The sequence below is a fragment of the Aythya ferina genome (genome assembly GCF_964211825.1).
Source record: "Aythya ferina genome assembly, chromosome: 4".
Classification (NCBI taxonomy): Eukaryota; Metazoa; Chordata; class Aves; order Anseriformes; family Anatidae; genus Aythya; species Aythya ferina.
In genome coordinates, this window is record NC_140300.1 from 16,531,384 (window position 1) to 16,553,688 (window position 22,305).

General features: G+C 37.5%; 1 protein-coding gene across 5 annotated transcripts in view; it reads right to left on the bottom strand.

Annotated features, from left to right (window-relative positions):
- Positions 1-3,747: 3,747 nt before the first annotated feature.
- Positions 3,748-22,305, bottom strand: part of LCORL (ligand dependent nuclear receptor corepressor like) — a 78,883-nt gene continuing 60,325 nt past the window's right edge. For 2 of the 5 annotated variants that reach the window (XM_084517333.1, XM_084517335.1), the window contains one exon: positions 13,444-21,674. In XM_084517333.1, coding sequence (XP_084373459.1) covers positions 16,760-21,674 — 4,915 coding nt within the window. In that variant the 3' untranslated portion in view covers positions 13,444-16,759. Of the gene's footprint in view, positions 4,630-13,443; positions 21,675-22,305 lie in introns of those variants that run through there. The other 3 variants (XM_084517334.1, XM_084517338.1, XM_084517337.1) reach the window with 3 other exon arrangements.

Consider the following 22,305-nt stretch of genomic DNA (forward strand, 5'->3'; position numbering starts at 1 on the left):
TAAATGTCTGTTTTATTTTTAAATGATGTCAATATGGTAAAGCTGTTATTCTACAAACCAAAGCCTGGAAGCCTCTTACTGACCTTGTAGGAGACCTACAGGAAAGATGGGGACACTTCCCTCCCTGGAAGTGCTGAAGGCCAGGCTGGATGGGGCTTTGGGCAACCTGATCTAGTGGGAGGTGTCCCTGCCCACAGCAGGGAGGCTGGAACTGGGTGATCTTTAAGGTCCCTTCCAACCCAAACCATTCTCTGATTCTATGACTTTGGCCTTGTTATATAAAATCACTGATGTGCTTTTCTAAAAGCATAAAAATATTTGTGGTACAAAATAAGATCCAATAAGGAAAGAGAAAAAAAAAAAACAAGAAACAAAACAAAAAAAAACAACCACTTTGTTAAAGTCTGCATGTTATCTCTTTACAGTGGCAGACAACTGTGATTGGTATGTAACTTTGAAGATCAAAACCTTTTTGTTAATGACAAGGAAAAATCAGAAGTTTGCAGAGACAATAGAAGATCAAACTGTGCCAAATATTCACTGTTGGCTGAGCATATTTACTCTGGAAATGTTAGGGTTTTGGTTTGGAAACACCGTCAATCATGTCCTTCTGTGTTATAATTTAGATAATTTCCAAGGCAGTCAGAGAAAACTTGTCGATTGCTCAACATGTGCATATCAACTGCTGATGTCAAGTACAGCTTTCTAAGGAACTTCTGTTTAAGATAAATCAATATATTGCTATGATCTTTGGTATTTCTCTGAAATGGCTTAGGGACAACAGAAGTGAAAAGTAGCATTTCCAAAGTGTAGTGCCCAAACTACTATCCTATTTTAAAGTTTGCATATAGAAAACAGACAGAACTGTGTTGCTTTTCATCCCTTTCAGTTTTTGTTGGAAATCTTTCAAACCACAACATGCCATGACACATTTTTGTGCTGCAATATTTGCTATTCAGAGGCTTATGTAACTGTGATGAATTATTTTTATTCATCGTTTTAAACTGAATTTTGAAGTTTTGAGCTCCCTCTTTTGATAATTCTTTTCTTTCAAGTTGTGTTCCCAGCGTGAATTTGCATGCATGCAACCACTTGAGATCAGAGATATTGCCTTTCTCCTTGAATGCTGCCTGAACATAGTTCAAAAGGGTGTAGCATATCTTTTAGATTTTTCCAGTTGATTGTCAATCAAAGTTTCTCTTGTACTTTAAATATTAGTGGTTTGGTTTTATTTTCTCTCAAAGTATTCTTTCTGAGTAGTTCACTCTTCTGCCACTAATACACTTTCAACAACTGCTGGTAGTCCCTTCTGTTATTTTGGTTAAAATGAGTTTCTAGGAAAAACAGGAACAATAAAAATGCTTAAAGGCTTCTTTGTGAATGCCTTCCCGAATAAACTGAAGACCTTCAGTTTTGCCTTGCTGTGCTGTTGTGCCTTGCCACATATGCAGGTTCTGTCCCTGGAATCTCTTCAGGAATGCTGCACTAAAAGATCGGGTTTCCCTGAAGCTTCTCAGTCAGTGGCTGTCTCTGCTGTGGATATGGTTTCACTGGTGGGTGGCAACAGAAGAAAGACATTGACAAACTAGAGTGAGTCCAGTGGAGGCCCTCAACCTGGTAATGGGGCTGGAGCACTTCCTTTGTGAGGAGAACCTGGGGAGTTTGTTCAGTCTGGAGACTTTGGGAGGGGCCCAGTTACCTGGGGCTTTTTGTTGCATGATGGGAGGACAAGAAACAATGGCCATAAGCTGAAGGCCAGGTCTAAGGAGGAACAGGCAGTGCACCCGGTTGCATAGAGAGTTTGTTCAGACTCTGTCCTAGGAGGTTTTCAAGACCAGGCTCAATACCCTGAACAGCCTAGTCTGACCCCACAGCTGACATGGCTTTGGTTAGGTGCTTGCAGTATGGACCTGCCTGAATTACCCCATGGTTCTCCCAAGGGCTGGGAGCTCCACAGCAACTGGCAGCTAATTTCCTGCCCTCTCTGGGCTCTTCCCCTGCCCTGCACCCTGCCAAGGGTTTGCAGTGCAATAGGAAGTATGGTACGCTCACAAATTATCGTCTTCTGAGGAGGGATGGCTGCTTAATTGCAGGATCGCGTGATTAGATGTGTTGCATTTTTCAAAGCTATTTATTAGCAATAACCAAGGTTTAAATGTATGCAGCTGTATTTCTGAGAAAACTATTTAAATGAAATGGGGTGTATGTAGCAGGTGATAAAGAGGCAAGTCTGGAAGTATCTTATTACCTGCGGTGAAATGTCTTAGTATTTTTAGCTAGGAAGAATAATACACTGTTGCTGCCTTTTCTTTAATTCTATGAGGCGAAAGTACCTTACTTTCTGGCTGCTCGACCAAGGAATAAAATTTTAATTCCTAAGATATTCTGACTTAACAAACCCAACTCCAGCCTCTCTGTTGCTTTAAACCATGTACTGTGCATCCTTTTGCTGGCTAAACACAACATGATGTTCAGCATGCATAACCCAAACTAGATCCAGTCCAGAGGACTTGGTTCCACTCTAAATGATGATACATTAGCAGTGGTTTTTCATTGTCAAACTTGAAATAAGCTACTAATGTAGATTATCCTATGCTAGCTTTTGTTTGCTTGCCTCTACAAAGTGTCTAAAACCTAAAACGTTTTTCTCCTGGTGAGAATTTCCTTTGGCCATTCACATCTCAGGATGAAGCGCGAGTGCTGTACCAAGAACACTTCTCTATAGCTTTGCTGCTTCTTGCCTTGCTGTAGGAAGTTGTAAGTGAGCTTGTGTTATGTCTCTATCCGATTCCTACCTGAAAACTTGTGAACTCAGCAGTCAATTGAAACTCAGTTTGACACAGAGGAAGGGATCCGTATTTTTTACAAGTTTATGGAAATAGACAACTACTTGGAGGTGAGACACCTCCAAGGTGAGGGAGAAGTTTTGGTACGTACTTGGTCTTTGATATGAGAAAACCTATATGGCACCTCTTCCATCAGGCACATGAGCAAGGACAAGGCTGCATTAGTTGCACTGCTTATAAGATGGCTTTTACCTTCCTTTTTGTTCACTGTGCTTTGGTGGTGCTCCACTGAAGTCAGCTTCAGTGCCTCTTTCTCAGGAAGCTGAATTCTCTTTTGGCTCTCTTGCCTAATAGCATTCAAATACATTAAATAGTTAAGGTACATGGAGACCCTCTTAGTGTGGTGTGACGATGAATGTTCACTCTGCATTGTCTGACTTCTGGGTGCCTCAGTATCCTTGTGAGAACTTAAGATCGTTTTGAATTCCAGTAAGTCTGCATTTGAATTCCAGTAAGTCTGGATTGCATCTGCAAGCTAACACACTTCTGTGAAGTGTGCATCTTCATTTTGCATCTTCATTTTGTTAAGATGATAATTTTAAATGAGTCCTTGTAATGTTTGATTTATAAATAGTGTCTTCCAAGGAATTGCCCTTCTGGAAAATTTGTTCTTTGCAAGGACAGACAACTTAATGAATTAAAAACCCTCTACTCTAGCTATTGAATGTATGACTCCAGAAAAGCGAAATAGATTGTATGGTTTTATTCTAACACTCTTGTTATAGCTCTATTATTAAGAAAGTTTTGATGAATGAAGTACATGAACCTTGCTAAAGCTGATTTAGGCATGGAATGTCTACAATGCTACAGCTACAGCTACAACCATTTACTATTTCTCTGAGTTTAAAATTTTGTTGTTTACATTGAATTTCCAAAGTACAAGGAAAAAATGAAATAGGAAGAGCATTTACATCCATTTTAATTGGTGTCAGGCATAAATTCATAAAAACAAAAGGGGAAGAAAGACCATTTAGCAGAAACCTCAAAAAGTGCAGATACAGATTAGTTGAATGACAATCATTCGAGATTCTCCTGCAAGGTTGGCCTTTCTTTTAGACATTACGGTCATTAAACACTGTCACACAAAAGTTCTCAAGATAAATGATGATGAAAGCATACTGCAGAAACAAACTAGTTGTTTGATACATTTCAATCCATTTATGATGAAGGGAGATCTCGGGTAATTTACCTTCTCTTTACTGCTTTGCTTCGAGGTAGTCGGTCTCCACCTGTTACAGATTTGTTTGAATTATTACCATAAATCTTTACATGGTGACCTATGCCACAAATTACATAATATATTAACTTTCGTGCACAAAAATAAAATTGGGAAATAATTAAACTTAAAGAACATAGAAAAATCACAATACTATTAAAGGGGAACATCTGATTCTGATGTAAATTTGTACTGCAAGAATCCCATGATGTGAAACTTCATATTTAAAAAAAAAAAAGTACATCAAAATGAATAATGCTAATAGTAATATAAAGCCAAATCACACAAGATCATTTCAAGATCAATGTAATAAATGCTTATTATTCAGCAGAAAAAAAAAAGAAGAACAATGTACAAAATAATAGTGCAAGAACAGCTGCAATCTATTTGTTCTCATCAGTTTTGAGATTTTGGTTAAAAACTTTACAGCTGGCGAGAGATGCTGCTGAAAAACTCAGATTCCACTCAGTGGGCTGATTAAGGCACATCTTTATGGACTTCAAATGTTCATTTTCTGTGTTCGCATCTATTGAATTCTGCGGCTCAGAGACTTTCACTTGTAGCGTGCTGTCAGAAAAGAAGTGGGGGTGGGAGAGGGGAAAAAATGAGAAAAAGTTTAGTACACTTTCCTCTCTATGCAAACAAGCAAACTGATAAGAGACAAGGTGAGGTGGTGGCAGGTTGTGTATACTGGTTTTTGGTTTTGTTTTATTGCAGTGTGTTCCAGAAACACCAACTGAACCTGACCTGTGCTCGGCTCTCCATGTGGCAAAGGCTGAAGGGATGTTTGCATAGAAGCAGCTGGCCTTGCTGGTGTGCACAGACTGTATTGGGTCAGTCTCCTGCTACCGCCATTCCTCTGCACAGGAAGAGTGGTCTGCAGTCTGACCTTACTTAATTCAGGTTCCACAAAGTAAAACCACAAAATAGGAACCATCCAAGAAGTAATTTTTTTTTTCTTTATGGCATAGAGTTAGTACAGCCATAAGAAGACTAATATAGAGGTAACTTTTCTTCAATTCTAGGAGAGTAAGTAATAGAAGGTAGGAAAAGGTTAGGAGGTGGTGATCATGCTATCTGCACCCAGTTTCTCCTATTACAGTGGTCTTAGCAGCAAGAATCTCCCCTAACTTCTTGTATTTCAGGAAGCCAGGTCTCCCACAGGACTTAAGTGCGGATTATCAAGGACCGAATCTGCTGAAGTCTAGTGTTCACTGTGGTTACACCGACTGATTATATAACTATACAATTAGTTTTGTTGTACATTTGAAGACATGCAAAATTGCTTATAACATGGGTGAATGAATACAGTATACAAGAGTATAACCTAAAATGTATTGGTTTGTGTTACACTACCGATTGACTTAAACTTTTTCTTACTTCAGGGCAAGAGGGAACAACAGTGAGTGTAACCGCTGAAGTGACAATTCATTACTTTTCACAGATCACTGAAACACAACTTTCATGCTTCTAAGTTCTTATGCAAGCTCTCTGGAATGTTATGTGCCTCTGTGACATGGCGTGGAACAGGCATGGCACCACTGATTTACCAACCCCTGTTTCTAGTCCTCCGTAACAGGGGGTACTGCTTCTCCAACAAGTATTTCATTGTGTCCTTATTCTTCTGTGATATCTTTAGTCGTGTTTTTGCCTTTGCACTCTATTTATTCAATTTTTCTGGTTTGTACATGCTTTTGTTGCTCTGATCTTTTCTTTCCAATAGGAAACGGCATGCAGGTGGGGGTGACAGATGACTAGTCTGTAAGGTTAACTTCTTGAATTTACAGCTTCTAAAAGTTTGAACCATTGTCCTTGCTTACTTTCAGGAAAGCTCAAGCCTCTTCTCAGGACCATGGGATGAAGCATATACGAGATGGTGCTAGGGCTGACTTCTGACTTGCTGCTTTTGTCCCCCCTGCTCCTTGTGTGCTTTTCACTTGCTCTTAGCAGTGAACAGAAATAGTCAACTGCTCGATGAAGTCATAGTGCTGGAGCTATTATTTTTTGTTGTTGTTTTGGTTAGCTGGAAGGAACACAAATGCCTTGGGAGTCTAGAAATTGCAAGCTAGAGTGTTGGGCAATCACCAGTTGAATGAAGTTCTACAGGAGCAAGTGCTGGATTCTGCACCTGGGACGGGGCAATCCTGGCTGTGCATACAGACTGGGGGATGAGAGGCTGGAGAGCAGCCCCACAGAAAGGGATCTGGGGGTTCTGATTGATGGCAAGTTGAACATGAGCCAGCAGCGTGCCCTGGCAGCCAGAAGGGCCAACACTACCCTGAGGTACCTCAGGCATGGCACTGCCAGCCAGTTGAGGGAAGGGGTTGTCCTGCTCTCCTCTGCGCTGGTGCGGCCTCATCTGAAGTACTGTGTGTGTGGTTTTGGGCAACACAGCATAAGAAGGACATGAAGCTATTAGAGAGTGTCCAAAGAGGGGTACAATGATGGGGAAGGGTCTGGTGGGGAAGACATATGAAGGTCCCTTAGTTTGTTCAGCCCAGAGCAGAGCAGGCTGAGGGGAGGCCTCATGGCGGCCTGCAGCTCCCTCACAAGGGGAGCGGGGGGGCAGGCGCTGAGCTCTGCTCTCTGGGGACAGTGACAGGACCCGAGGGAATGGCATGGAGCTCGGACAGGGGAGGGTCAGGCTGGGTGTTAGGAGAAGGTTCTGCACCCAGAGGGTGGTTGGGCACTGGGACAGGCTTCCCAGGGCTGTGGTCGTGGCACTGAGCCTGCTGCAGTTCAAGAAGCATTTGGACAACGCTCTCAGACACATGGTCTGTTTTTTGGGTGGCCCTGTGTGGAGCCAGGAGCCGGACTTGATTATCCTTGTGGGTCCCTTCCAACTTGGGATGATCTATGATTCTGTGAAGTAGGATATAAATGCAAAATGCTTTAAAGAGCAAAGTTTGCACTGTCTTTAAAGCAGTAGATATGTAAACCTTGTTTAATGCTGGGCAAATGCCAGATAGAAAATGACAAAGGTTTGGGCTTTTTCTGTGATTTAGCATGTTACTTTCCTCCAGAAGGTAGGAATTGTACTGAGTAAGGATGCTCTGTTTTCCAACCAGACAATACAACTACACTAGGATTTGGTGTAATTATGAACATAATTCTTTGCCATTAGATTGAACCACAAATCACAATGTGAAGAGCTAGAGGGGCATTCTTAGAGGGGCTGTCCTGCTGTTTACCAAGTAATGTTCACAACGCCTACAGCTATGATCAATGTCCTGCCCTGCCTACATTACATAAGCACAAAAGACCCTGGTCTTAAATCTCTAGTCCATTTAATGGAGTTTCCATTCCCTTCCTCAAAGAAAACCTATGCGTTTCATTCTGAACACGTATGTTGCCTGTTTAAATCTTAACATACATTCATTTTAAATCTTAACAAACATTCATTTAAGCTCCTACTTCAAGTATTAGGGAAAGTATTTTGATACTCCATTGACTGAAAGATAACAAAATTAACTCTATTGCTAGGAGCTAATTGTTTTTATTTCTCTAGAGGATAGGAATTGTTTATGACTATGGATTCATGGCTGACTGAAAAAAAATATCAAACCCTGGAAGAAAGCTATTGTGGCAGACTATCTGCTCTTGAGGAACAACTGAAAGAAATGATTTGAAAACTGATCAGACTGACATGTTCCAATATGTATTTTTAATCTAGTTTTTCACAGGTTTAACTTTGCAAAACTAGACCTGAAGGACATGCTGGTAATTTGCTTTTTATGGAATAACAGGAAACTCAAGTGTTGGGAATTTCAGGGGAATGCTTAAAAACAGGAGTAGAAAGATGTTAAATCAACATCTTTTTCATTTCCCCACTATAGGTAACATCAACATAAAAAGCTTCAGTATTTTAGGAAATTTTAACATTAATAAAGGCAAAGTGGAAAAAAGCAAGGTTAGAGATCTGCATTAATATATTTTTTAACCACCATGAGCCTAGTCTTTCATTGTGCTTTTGGTTCTCTTTTATCTGTTGTGATTTATTTTCTAGTTGTTGATGTAATAAAAACTATGCCAATAGTGTATTTCAATTGTACTTTTAAAATAAAAGAATGTAATTATGGACTAAAATTAAATATAAGCAGCTGAATTTCCCCAGCCAGATTGATCAGTATGTTCTACTCTAGATTTTTATCCCATTCTACTTGTGAAAGGTGTGGTGTGCATTAAGCGTTCCTAGTGCAAACAGGTGCTTTGTACAGCCACCCTTCCGCTAGGAGGAACTGCAGATTACAGCCTGGTGCTACCAGAAGCCATGAGGCCTATTTTGGTAGAGCTTGGAGGCTGGCTCCTCTACAGCCTTCTAGTGCTCTCCACTCCCAAGGCTTGCCCTGGGAAGAGGATGGAGCTCTCTTTAACTTCTTGAAATGAAATGCCTTGACAAAACCAGGCATTTTACTGATCTTAAATGGCAGTCTCTAAAAAGGTTAAAATTCTGAAGACATCTGTTTTCTATTATAGCAATTATCTGTTTTTGATTTGTTCATTTGTCACTGGCTCAGTCAAGCAGATACCATGCACGCAATTTTTGGAAGTCGGATACAGGTGCTTCTGTAGTATGGAAAACAAATCCCAGTGATGGCACATTTGATAGTTCTGCTTTCCCTAGTGGATTTGTCATAGTCCACAGTGCTAAAAACCCAATGAAAAAGAAGAAAACACTCTTTGGTATCTCACATAAAGAGTATTTAAAGAATAGCGACAGTTCTTGAAAATTCAGCCTCTTTTTTTTCACTTTTATTACACTACTCTGTATCTGCCCTTGCACTCTAACTCCTCAGGGAGTGCTGTACCATTGCTCAGTTCAGAATGTTCATTTGTATGACTTTTTTTTTGACTCTGCACAGCTGGATGCTGCTGAGGATGAGGGATCACTAAGGCTGTGTTTCCAAGTCACCACCACTAATCACCTCTGAATTTGCTGTCTCTCAACAGTGTTGGAGAAGAGCAATTGGCGATGTTATTCTAACAACTCATAGCAACCAAATGAGATTAATGCTGATAGACTCCAAAGTCCTATCTTGTCTGCCGTAGCTAAGCAGGCAAGCCTGTATGTGGTCAAGTGTCCAGGCCTGCTGGGACCTAAAAAGGATTCTTTTTCCCCACTAAATTTCCTTCCTATCATTAAAGTAAAATAAATTAAATAGGAAAGTCCTTGAATTCAATCTTCTACTAAAGGAAACAACAAGGGGCCTTCCTATGCTTGAAGATCTAAAGATCTTTTTGATTCTTCTCCATGCTTCCATTTAAAACTACTTGAATACAAATATTTCTTTCTGAAGTTTTGCTTTTGTTACTTTAGCTTTACCCAAATCATCCAGTTACAATAATAGAAAAACTGACTTTTAATAGTAGGTTTAGAGAGCAATTCTGTATAAGTTGATAGGCTGCCAAGCATGAAAAGAAAATAATATTCTTTGAGCTTTTTATTTTTATGCAGTTTGTAACTGCGTTCCTCAAGAAAAACAGGACTGTCACACCTTTGTATGAAAATGACAAAGTTGAGAAAATCCGTTTAGCTGAAGCGCATACTTTTGTTGCGTTACCCTCTGTTTTCTAGGTACCAAGGCCACACAGAAAAAGCAGGCATGGGGATAACTGTTAGGTGCCTCCTCAGCCTTTACAGCTGACGAAATTACCATCAGATGTTGTGCATTTGTATTCTGTAAAATGACTATGAAAGTGTCATCGCAGGGTTATGTTTCTCTAAATCTTTTGCAACATTCATTTCACTGCTAAAAAATGTCTCCTTCCCAACTAGCTGAGCTACCTCAAACTGTTTGTTTTTTTCCCTCCTGTCTGACACAAATTCTGCAAACTGAACTTGTTAATCAAAACATCATTAATGATGTGAAAATTTGTAACTTGGAAAGCAAATGTGCATTCTCGACACACAGCACTGATTTGAGGCTTTTACAGAGAGGTTTCAAAAAGACTGAGTGGAAGTAGTAAAACTTGAGCAGCATAAATGATTTTCTACGTATAAACCACTTGAAGATCTCCCAGAAAAGGAAAATATTAGAACTCATACAGGTTAAATGCTACACTGATGACAGTAGCCTTGGCATGCTTGAAAGCAGGGATTGGTTTGCTAATGCAACATACATTGAAATAAAGGCAAATCAAGCATGCACAGTCAGATTTATTGTCTATGAAACTTATACTCATCTTTACACAATGCCAAAATGCAGTAACAAAGAAAGCTACAAAGTAAGCTTTTTATGCCTCATTTCTATTTATCAAACGGGTTCTTGTTGGAATAAGAAATAATATTTTTGAGGTGAATGGATGGAATCATACTTGCTAGTATGTGAGAAAGAAGTGCCCTGGAAAGAGATGGCATACCCAACTAGATCAAAGGAATTCGGGAGGGGATAACCAATATTCAGGGACTCTTTCAAAAATTAGATATTAGATATTGTATTGAACACAGCTGGGGTACTATGAAAAATAGAACAGTAAACAAGACCATAAGGAACACGGGGGGTGAACAGAGTCAAAAAAAATAGGGCGAGAAGTCAGAATCAGTCATAGTAACAAACTGAAATTATGGTGGAAAAGTTTCTTCTGCTTTTCACACTAACTCAGAAAATGTTTTCTTGGTCTGAGAGAAAAAAATGTGTCCAGAAGAAAGGAAGGTTACATAAAAAGGAAGGAAATGGGAATGAAATACATAGGAAATATACAAGAAATATAACTAAAAGTTTGATAAATTGTCAACAATATTTTATTAGTGATAGTATTAAAACTTTTTTAAAAAAAGAGTTCTGTGATCTTTAATCTTTCAAGCATACTGCTTTCAAAAATCTTGGAAACAAAAAAACATCTAACAGTTCAGTAATCTAACAGTTGAAAAGAAGCATCATTAATTTCATGAGGAACAAAATTCATTCTTAATATGGAGGCACTGCTGTGAAACAAGTCTGTCTCTTGCATGAAAGAAAACTAAATTTCTATGCATTACTAAAAGCTAGCAGCATACAAATCAATTAAATAAGCAACAAAAAAATGTGCAATGAATAGTGCTGAGTTCTCCTTAGAAACATGCTATAACAGAAAAAAAAATGGCTTTGCTATTTTTATTCCACTTATTCTTAATTACAAAATGCATTTGAACAAGTTTAAGAAAAGGTTAATGTTGGAGGTACAGAACTAAAGATGCTGATTCAGGCTCTTCTCAGAAAACAGAGCGCACCACAACCTCAGTATCACGATGAATGCAATGAATGCAGCTATGTAAATCTTGTCATATGAGCTGGATAAATCTCAAATTCTTTTTTTTTTTTTTTTTTTTTCTTTACAAATGCAGATATGGAGGAAGATCATCTCAGAAATATGATGAGACAGTCCCCATGTGGCTTATAGCCACCAGATTTCTGAATTCAGGAAGGTCAAACAATAATTTGCAAATAAGAAGTAATTTCCTTTCCTGAGATTGCTACTACATAAATTTTAAAACAGATGTGAATAGTGAACTGATATATGTATTCAGGAGCAAAATATACAAAAGAAGAGTATTTTTGAAACACACCTCTCAATTTTAAACTAGAAATACAAGTAATCAACATGACCAAAATTTTAAGAATTGATACCTTAAGCATAGCTCTTAAATCTTTACTTGCATTGTAAATAAATTTCTTAAATTTAAGAAACAAACAATTGTTACTGAGTGCTTTGAAATTTATGCTGAATTCCCCAATAAGAACACGGAAATCTATCTTTAAGTACTGACTTTCTCCCCAAATTTAGCCTCCATTTCAAATGTCACAAACATGTCACCAAGATAAAAAAGCACCATCTAAGTGAGCAAGAGACTATTTTTTTGGATTAAAAAAATGCCATATGGTATTCTTACAGCTTCAGGATTTTTTTTTTCTGTTAGGCTTCCATTTCATATACAGGAAAATAATCCTTTATTTGAAGCAACTAATCAAGATTTTAATGGTTTGAAATACACAACATGGATGGCAAGCCGTTATCAGTAAAATGCCAAATATACTCTCTTGTTTATAAGAGGATAAGAGGAACTTGTGACAACATCCTTCTGAAGAGACTGACTTCCCTAAGCATCTTATCCTCTCCATGTGCATGTATTTTAATATGAAATGTGGAAGTCTCATTTGCTTATGAGGGCCACTATTTAGAAATATTCTACCCTGAGCTGCAAAGTGAGAACAAAAAATAAGAGCACTTACTTATATAAGAACTGTTTGGGAAAGGAAAAAAAAAAAAAAAAAGAAGAATGTTGCCCTATTACTCACTCATGGCTTGACAATGTGCAACTGATATAAAACATTCAAAACCAAGTAGAAATGCATAGGCTTATGCTCTTGAAGGGATTCTAAACCCTAAGCTAGTGTTAGAGCAATTTCTACTGGTAGGTAAATCTAACGATGGTCATCACTAAAGAAAGATCTAGAGCAAAGTTAAGGTGCTTGCCCTGCTTACAGACATACACCGTGTCGTAGGACAGAAGCACAGATCCCTTACACATCTGCTGGAAAGGGGAGACCAAAAGGAGCACGTAGCATTACGTAAGAGGATGGAGAGTGGGTGAGCTGAATAAATGTTAAATAACTGTCTAGATTTCATTTGTGGTGAGGGATGAAGCTGAATGCAGACAGAAGTCAGGTGAGTTTTGACTGCTGAAAGAGCAAGACAATGAAACCTGTCAGACTGACCAAAAGAACTATCAAAAGAATACAGAAAACAAGTCTAGATCCCATAAAGCATGAAGTTTCTCTCTAGATAGACTTACATCTTCTTAATAAAGTGATAGATACCATTATTTGTACTGCAAAGAATACTGAGGAACAACCTCATGACAGATGTCCAGAACACGTGAGAAATCATCAGAAAAGGGTCCCCTTCCTTCCTTCAGTTAATTAAAAATGGAAAGAGGAACATAAATTGTTTCTAGACCTGTTCCACAAGAGCAGAAACAGTAACTTTTCTAGAACTCTGAAGTGTCCAAAGCTGCTGGCCGAAAAGCATGGAGCTAGGAAGATAACTCTACCGATACACCTGCTTTGGAAAAGACATACAGCTCGGAAATAAGAAGCCGATGCCTTATGATATGAAAAATGCTGTTCTTAAAATATGGCCAAAATCTTATTTCTTTTTCACAGAGGGGCAGGACAGGCTATGTCATTGCATGTGACAGGTGCAATCCCACCGTGTGAAGCCCACCAGAGCATCGGGTGGTGGTAGGAGACCTGCTGGTGCTGGACCAGGGGAATGAGGCAGAGACCATGAGGTTCATTAAACGAGTCAGGATTTATTATACACGTGTAGTCAGCTATATATCAAGTCTACATTTCTGCTTTTATACTTCTGCATTAAAAATAGTCCACTTACTGAGAACAGTTGTTCTTTTCACTATTTTATTCTGTTTTCAATCAATTTGCTTACTTTGTTTTATGGCTGTGTGAAAAAGTAACTTCCTGTCCGGCAGTTACAGTTAGGAAAATGTCCATCTGCATCACAGGTGAAACATCCTGAAGCCAAGTACTTCTGATGAAAAGCCTTCAAGGAAGAGCTAAGATATGGCTGTTAAGAGGATTGCTTGAGATCAGCAGACTTAATGACCTTTTCAATGTGTCTCTTTTGCATTTTACCTCATCTAATATTTAAAATTGGTTCCATGTTAGGAGTGTAGAATGTGCTCCTTCACGAAAGGGAAAGCTGGGAAGACTTGCTAAAAAATGTGAAGAAACTGAAAAATAAATGAAGACAATATCCTAGCTCCAGCTGATCAGAAGTCATTTTAAAAGCTTTTCTATGTGAGTTCCAACTTTACACAAAAGGCATGCAGACATGGATATTGTGTCATCCAAACGCAGTACTGCCTGCTCCTGTGGCAGGTCCACAGTCTTCTTTATGTCTCCGATACTCTGATAAATCCACACCCTCTGAAGTAATTTTAAAAATATTTTCACTACATGGTAAGTCTTTTATTGTGTTCCATTTTATTGTTGGATAATAGTTTTTCTTATTTTAGCTTGACTGTCTCCAGGGTATGTGAGTGTGGTCTGAACCACCCTCATGGGAAGAAACAAATGCTTTCCTAAAAGTTTTTTTTATATAATTTTCTTTGCCACCATGGACAGTAATAATGTTTCAACGTTCTTAAAGAAAGTAATTTAAATAATCATAACTCATATCTACGGTAAAAGGGAACTTCCCTCAACACATCAAATGCACTGTTGAAGCAACAGTTCAGAAGTTGAGTAGTAACATACAACATACAGACCAATGTGTCTACCCATCCACCTTACCTTGAATAAAACAGATAATGTGAAAAAGGGATTATTTGTTTTCTGTTGCTGTATTGACTGTGTGACTAGTCCTAGTTGCTTGGTACCACCTTGAGCTGTAAGAACTTGACTGACTTTATTCCACTTGCATATTCTAACAAATATCAGGTATACACAAAAATTTGACAACATTCTGCCTACTTGCCACAATGCTTCATAATAAAACAGCATCACAATACCTCCCTCTTTCAGGAATATTTCATAAGACACCAAGATCAGTAAAATGTGAAGAAAAACTTTAAATATTGACTGTGTCACCGTAAGAACATTTCAAGCATGGCAACAGAACAACGATATAAATTATGGTACCACATCAACAAAAATACAATCCAGAGAACATATGAATGAATAATGATGTTTTCATGTGCATTAAACTTCTAGATGCAAGAACGATGTTTGAAAACACATGCATGCACAGCTAGAAATCATGTTCCTTCTTTTTTAGCCAGTAACTTACATGGTAGACTAAAAATATTTATATGATTTCCTTGGCTAGTGCAGACAGTACACAATGTTGAATCAACATGCTTAAACAAGACATCCTTTTCTATGCTGCAAGAGTACGCTGAAAAAAGATTTGGGGTTACAAGCATGGAGAAAGCTCCAGAATCATCATTTATCTTTTAACATTTCCTTAATCAATGACCTTTCTGTTATATCCTTTCTAAAGACAACAATTATTATGAGAAACTATGAGTAAGAAGGAAAATAATAAAAAAAAAATTGTAAATGAAATAATGTAAAATAGTTATCAGATTTCCTAATGATCCAAAACTAAGGGAGGAAAGTTATCAGGTAAATAAAATTGAGTCCCAATTAAAACTAATATGAGACCATATCACAGTAATAGGTCTTACATTGCTATAGCAAGAAACAGTATAAAGATAAATATAAATTGAATGCAAAATTTTCTTGGCTACAGTCAAAATTATGAAAGAAAAAGAAGTATGAGAGAGCTCTTTCTTCATTTGCAAAAACAAACAAACAAACATAGATGTTACCCTTCCTTCTCTAGTTCTGGCTTTTTTATAGCAATCTTGTGTCAAGGTTTGAACTTCTTAAAAACATTTTTTTTTTTAATGTTGAGTTTGACCCCAAGTCAGTGAATTAAAATACAAAACAATAGCTTAAATGTAAAAAAATCTCTGTACCTTGGAAAAGCGCTGAATGGTTACACTGAATGAGCTTAATATGAAGAATTGTATATATTACATAAAGCACAAAAGAAATGAAGTATACAAGAGCCATAATATTGTTTATATTACAACTTAAATTAATACTTCAGTTTATTATCAGGGATAGTTTTCTACAATATAAAATACAAAGGGGTACATAAGATTTTGCTCTGTTTTGAATAGTTTTTTTATCCTTTGGGCAATATAATCTGAGTAGCTAATACAGTTTTGTTTCTAAAAATGAGTATTCCTGCAGTAATTTAATTCCTTATGCAGAACTCCTCTACTTTGGTGAGTACTTAACACCTTACTTATTTTATTGAAATGAGTTGAGACTTCTGTTTAAGGAGATCTCTTCACCCAAGAGAAGAAATAATTTCACAAGTGTACCCTCTTTGTAAGTAAAATTATGGCCTTTCTGAGATCACAGTTGCATAACAATGTATTATAAATATCTAGCTTTAAAAATGGATTTAATTTCACACTAGCCTAAAACCATGTCAAACAAATGCATTTAGCATGGTAACTGTATATTGAAATTGACTAGAGTAATTTTGTATTTGAAATTGTTCTGTAAGGATTCAATGCACAAACCCTTTAGAGTCAGCAGATTTCATTTGGCATCGAATGGATACTAAAACGGATCTCTGAATGAATACTTCTCAGAAGTACATAGTACTATTTTCTACTATTTCATTACAAAACCATTACAGATTTACATTAGAAATCATGACATGACAAAAATGTTCTGCTTTGTTTTTAAACAACTCTGTTGGTTAATAAACTAAATTTCTACTTAATTTTATAGTTTACCCTTCCTCACAGTATGAGTAACTACACCATGGAATGAAATTCTGTTCATTTTGAAATTCTGCTCATTTTAAAATCAATAACCAGCTGCCACTGACTTCAGAAATGTCAGAACTTGATCTGTTGCCTCTCTGGACCGTCTCAGTTAGCATTTTTCTTTCATCTTGGCATGCTATAGCCATAACACAATGTAACTCACCTATTGTAGCTGAAAAATTAGTGTAAAATATTCTGTATGTGTTAAATTTGCACTTTCTGCGTTATTCTGATGCTATGTTTAATTACTTCTCTGAAATTAAAATGATTATCATGCAATAAAAAATAAAAAATAAATCCAAAGTGCTTAGTTGCTTGACCTCTCTAATTCTTTAAGATTGCATTTTAAGGTGAAGGGGGGAACAGGAACTTACCTACTTGGCACTTTGGGTAATAAGTTGCCATTTGTCCACTATTGCATGATTGTCTCTTATGCCTTTTTCTTACATTTGTATCAGTGGTCTCCCATTGTGGACTTTTTCTTTTGTTTATTCTGATAACAACTTCAGAACTACCAGCAGGAATATCATCATGGCTTACACCACTACTTAATTTTCTGCTGTGAAACTGGTCATCCAGCCTTTCAGTCACTTTAGATGAATTAGATCCTTTAGATGTTTCCATTTCATTTTCTTGTTTCTTTAATGCATTTTGCTTAGTAGAATGGGACCTTAAAAGAGGATGTCTTTTTTCTTCCAAATAGGCCGGATGGCTTTTACTTTCAACAGCTTCAGGAGAATAAATGACATTATTTAACTTAAATGAATTGTGCTGCTCAATATGGTTGATTTTTCTCAGAAATATTCTACAATCTTTAAAGGTTTTGGCTTTCCATGTATTCTGAAACAGTTTATCTTGGCTTTGTTCTTTTCTACCATTTTGCTGGCAACAAATTGTTCCATTTGTCTCTGCATGTGACTTATATAGTATATTTGCTAAACCGGGATGTGGGTTAAAGTCAGAAGATCCCATCATCTGTTGAACAAATGCATCTCTGGCTTCATTTTCAGTTGGCAAGAGGCTACTCTGAGATTCTACCAAAGTCTGAGTGGGCTGCATTTCTACCGTGTTTTTTTCCTGGAGCTTGGGCATTCCATCATTGCTTTCCCCACTTGTACTTTTAAACAACTGGCTTTGGCAAAAGAACTGTAAATTTTTCCTTTTTGATTTCCAGCCTCCAGGAGCCTGGTTATACAGCTTTTTTTTTGTTTGTCCCCACCTATCATGCTGTAACTTCTTAAAGTCATTTCTTTTTAATCTGGCTAATGTAAAATTACTTTTCATGCTTAAGACTGGAGACCTCACCATGTTATGTAATATCTGTAGTTTCCCTGCTGGTTTTGAAGGAGAGGATAGTGCAAACTTTTTAAAGTGCTTTCTGAAAGGGCAAGTACTAAGGTCAGATTGCTTAGTTTCCACCTTTATCTCTCTAGTACTAACTACTTCTAAAGGATTGCGAGCATTTGCCTTTCTCACTAGAGAGAGAGACTGCGTTTCTGTAGTTTGCATAAACCAGGTGCAGAGCTCATTCATATTACACTTTTTCTGAAAAAGCATTTTTATAGGTGATGTTTCAAGTTCTACAAGGCAGGAGTCTAAAGGGTTTGACATTTCAGTGTTACAGTCCTGTTCAACGGGATCCCTGTTTTCACACACACATTTATCAAACTCATTTCCCCCCACTCGCAACCAGGTATTAGTTATCTGTTCAAATCTATTATTTAGTTCTTCCATCAACGTGTCACTTGAAGTGGAAGTAGCCCACCACCTGAGAGAAGGCTTCGATGAAAAGATGGGATCCGATGATACTTCATTAATGGGCCCAAATTCGCCATCCTTAAGATCCTTTTTTGCACTTCCTGAATTTCGCATTTCTGAGGTATCTTTGGATGTGGTGCTCTGATTTGATTGCCTACGTCTTTCCTTTTGATCTTTAGCTTTTCTCAAATGGAGCTTATAAGACTTATGTAACAAGGCACTTCTACAAGTAAACGCACTAGAGGATGCTAATGAATGTAAAAAATGCAGTGAAGGTTTTCTGTCTCTAACAGAATGTCTTAATGGAATTTCACGTTTCCTTGACACTGTCGTAATAATGTTGTTTGATCCATCTTCTCTAGAATCTTTCTGCATGCTCTTTACTTGACCCATATTATTGCACAGTTGATTGTTTCTCTCCTGTGGTATGTTTTTTTCTAACACATTCTGCTGTTGTAAAGGAGGCAAACAGTTGCTAATACTCACTTTTCTTTCCTGAGGTGAAAATCTATTAATGGTCACGGATATACCAGAGATTTTTACTTTTGCTGGCCTACCGGGCTTTCGAACGGTGGTTAAGGGTTTCTTAATTGGCCGTATAATATTGCTGCAAGGGTGTGGTGATGCTAGGTTACTCTTGATAGGTCTAACATAGTCATAACCAGAGACCTCATTTTCAGTAGAAGGCTTCTGTAAGGCTTTTACTATTTCACTCAAAGCATTTTCATTTTCTGTGCTATGCCGCACTTTGCTGTGGTCATTGGCAACATTGAAATCAACGTGTTTTGTGGACAGAGTGCTGATGACATTTGGATTACCTTCAGAAACGTATCTTTTAGTTCTTCTCGACCTTCCAAAAACAACCGTCACAGTAATATTTTTATTGCTGTTAACGTCTTCCGTGACTGCTGCATCTGATTTGGTACTTTTACCATCACTGTTAAGTGCAGGTCTATGTTCTGTATTTTCAGTTACGTCTATTTTTGGTTTTGGAGGCCGCCCAATAGGTCTCTTAACCTGCTTAACAACTTGAGGACCTATTTTCTTTGGTCTACCAGGCTTTCTTTTTAAAACTGATTCACTGCTACTGTTTGATTTCTCCACAATTTCATTTTGCTTTGAGTCATTTAAGTTAGTTTGAACAACTGCACATGAGTTTGTAATTTCTTCTGCATAAGCACAGTTTGATTCCTCCTTGGTATCATTCTCTTTGCAATCAAAATCCTTGTCACAGACTGCATGAGAAATATCCTTTGTGGTCTGTTTGTCTAACACAGTGTTCGCATGCCCCTGAAATAAACAAATATCTGTGTTTCCTTTAGAAGATGCAGTTGCAGATGTCAAAGTGTATTTGACTCCTTCACTACTATTAACCTCTGAGACGAACATAAGCTTAATAGGACTTGAGTAGCTTAAGGGAGATGAGATCTCCCCAGCTTCAGAAATTGTATGTGAGTTCTCATTATTGGAATTAGAACTGGATGAATCAAAGGTCAGAGACTTCAAAAGGCAGTCATTAATTTCTTGATCTATAGCCATCTCTTGTTTGTTTGTCGTCACACACACAGTTTTAGTTTTACTGCTGCTTGGCACATGTGAATGTGGAAGGAAGCTTTGTCCTGTGTATCCAGTTTCACTCAGACTGAAAGGTAAACCTCTTCTAGCAAGTGGGTTGATAATCTGTTCATAGGCATTATCTTTTAATTTTTGGCTTATTTTGTAAGCATCCAACCATGAGCTGTTAGTCTTTTTAGCTAAGTTTATTGTATCTTCTAAACGCTCTACAACAACTTGCAGATTTGTGTCTCTCACAATTTTGCTTATATTTATGTCACTGCACCTGTCAGCATGAACATCTTTATTTATTTCCATATTTTCCAAACCTTCTAAAGACTTTTTTGCATCAGATGATTTCCTAAATACAATATTGTTTGTTACATACACAGAATACCATCCAGGAGGCACAATGTTGCGTTTAATTCTGCCTGGGATTTCATTGCTTTCCTCCTCCTGAGGAATCTGATCAGACTCTTTTAGGCTTTCACTATCTCCTTGTGTTTTTGCAAATTTAGCCTGGTTGGCGGCAATAGCTCTGTCTTCTGAAAGAAGTAGAAAGTCAGGGCTGGTTTGAAAATTATTAAGAGGTAGTTTGAAAGACTCTGTTTGGTGTACTGGAAAGCACATTGGTTTGGTTTGGCAATTCATACGTGGATTACTTTCAAGACATTGTAAAGCTTTATCTTCTATCACTGTAAAACCATGTCTTTTGTTTGGGTATATCTTATCAAAAGTCTTTGTAGATTTTCTTGCATTTCTATCAGAAATCGACTTTTTTCTTACAAGTGTTTCATCAAGGCTTGCAAGCTGCCTCTTGATTTGCAAAGACTGTCGCCGAATGAATGGTGAATCAGGAGAATTATACATTGCAAATAACGTTTCCTGACGCTTGCGGAATCTTGTTTGGATAATTTTATTTTCCATTTGTTTATCATGTTGGCGAAGTAATTCCATAAAACTATAATCACTTGCCTTAGCGTTATGCAAAAGGGAGGTTATGAAGTCTCCTAATTTTACATCATTTTCTGGTGCCCTGTCACTATTAGAAAACTTTACAAGATTTGTTGCTATGTCTGTAGTGTCTATTGATTTTAACTTTTCATTAATACGGTCCATTAAATCTTGCAAAATGGCATAATGTTCACTGTTCTCAACCTTCTCAGAATTTATATAATTTTTGCCTTCTTGATCTGTTGATTGCAGTGTTCCATCTGAGTATTCAGCCAGTTTTCCTCTGCATGTTTTACCTTCATATTCAAATTCTTCATTGCTACTTTCAGCTGGCAAGAGGGATGGAGGCTGGTTGATGGATATTTCAAGCTTGTTGTTATCTAAACTTGGAAAATCTATGCCTGATCCTTCTGATAGTTCAAATTCTTTACTCTGTACAGGTGACAGGGGAGGTGGTGATGGGCTGCGAGATCTATTTGAATTTTTAATGCTGTTTAACAGGTCACAGTCCTTAGTTGAAGACGTACATGCTGCTGCTTTTGCAGAATGCCTGTTAGAATTTTGCAATTGTTCAGCACAATACTTATGAGAACTACATGCTTTGTTCACCATTGTCTTAATACATCCAATTGCTACAGCTTGGCATGACAAAGAATGGAAATCTTTAACAGAAACAGATAGAGGTGGTAAACAAGTGTTTGGTCTTTGATTTCGTAAACAGCACCTTTTTGTCAGCACATGTCCATTGCAATTGCAAAATGAAACGTGAACATCCTCTTCAGTAAGGGAACTGGGAGTTTCAGAGTGGACCAAATGTGTTTGCGTGCAACTGCAAGCTATAGGAACATTTTCATCTTGTATTAGAAATTTTAACATAGCCAAAGTCTGTTGCCAGTGATATGAACAAAAAGTTTCCAAAACTTTGTTTAATGCTGATTTTCCTTTTTCCAAACTAGTTGTTTCCTCTGAATTTGCATCAGCTGTTGAGCTTGAACTGAAAATGAAAACAAATCAAAACAAAACATAAATTACAGTAAAACACCATATCTAATGTTTGTTACAATGGCTAAGCTCAAGACTAAAAACCTGAAGTCTGCCAAACAGTTCTGTTCTATTTGCACAGTTCACTCAAATTTGCAAGTTTTACTAGAAATGATGTGCATTTTGTATATAGCAGTGGTAATCCTACCATAAGAAGAAGAATAATCAGAAAGAAACTAAGGGACAAAAAGAATAGTTCTAAAAACAGCTTCTCATATCTAAATGTAATTACAGTAATGTTAGCTTCCTCATATTTCAAATTGTCTTGGTCATTAATGAAGTAAAACCTCACCATGAACCTGGGGGGCTTATTTTTTACTGCCATTGCACAAACTGAGAGGGAGGGTAAATGACTTGCCTAAGGTCACAATTCAAGCTTGTGAAGGCAAGAATGGATCCATCTCTCCTGAGATACCTCCTAAGATGTACACCAAAGTGTATTGACTGCTCTTAGGATACTCATTTAAGATCCTCTCAAAGACACTTCTTTTTTTCCTTCAGGAACACTTAATAGGCTCACAAAGAATTTTTAAAATAGACATTTGCTACTGTTACGGTTCTTTTCAGATACTAGCTTCCCTTCT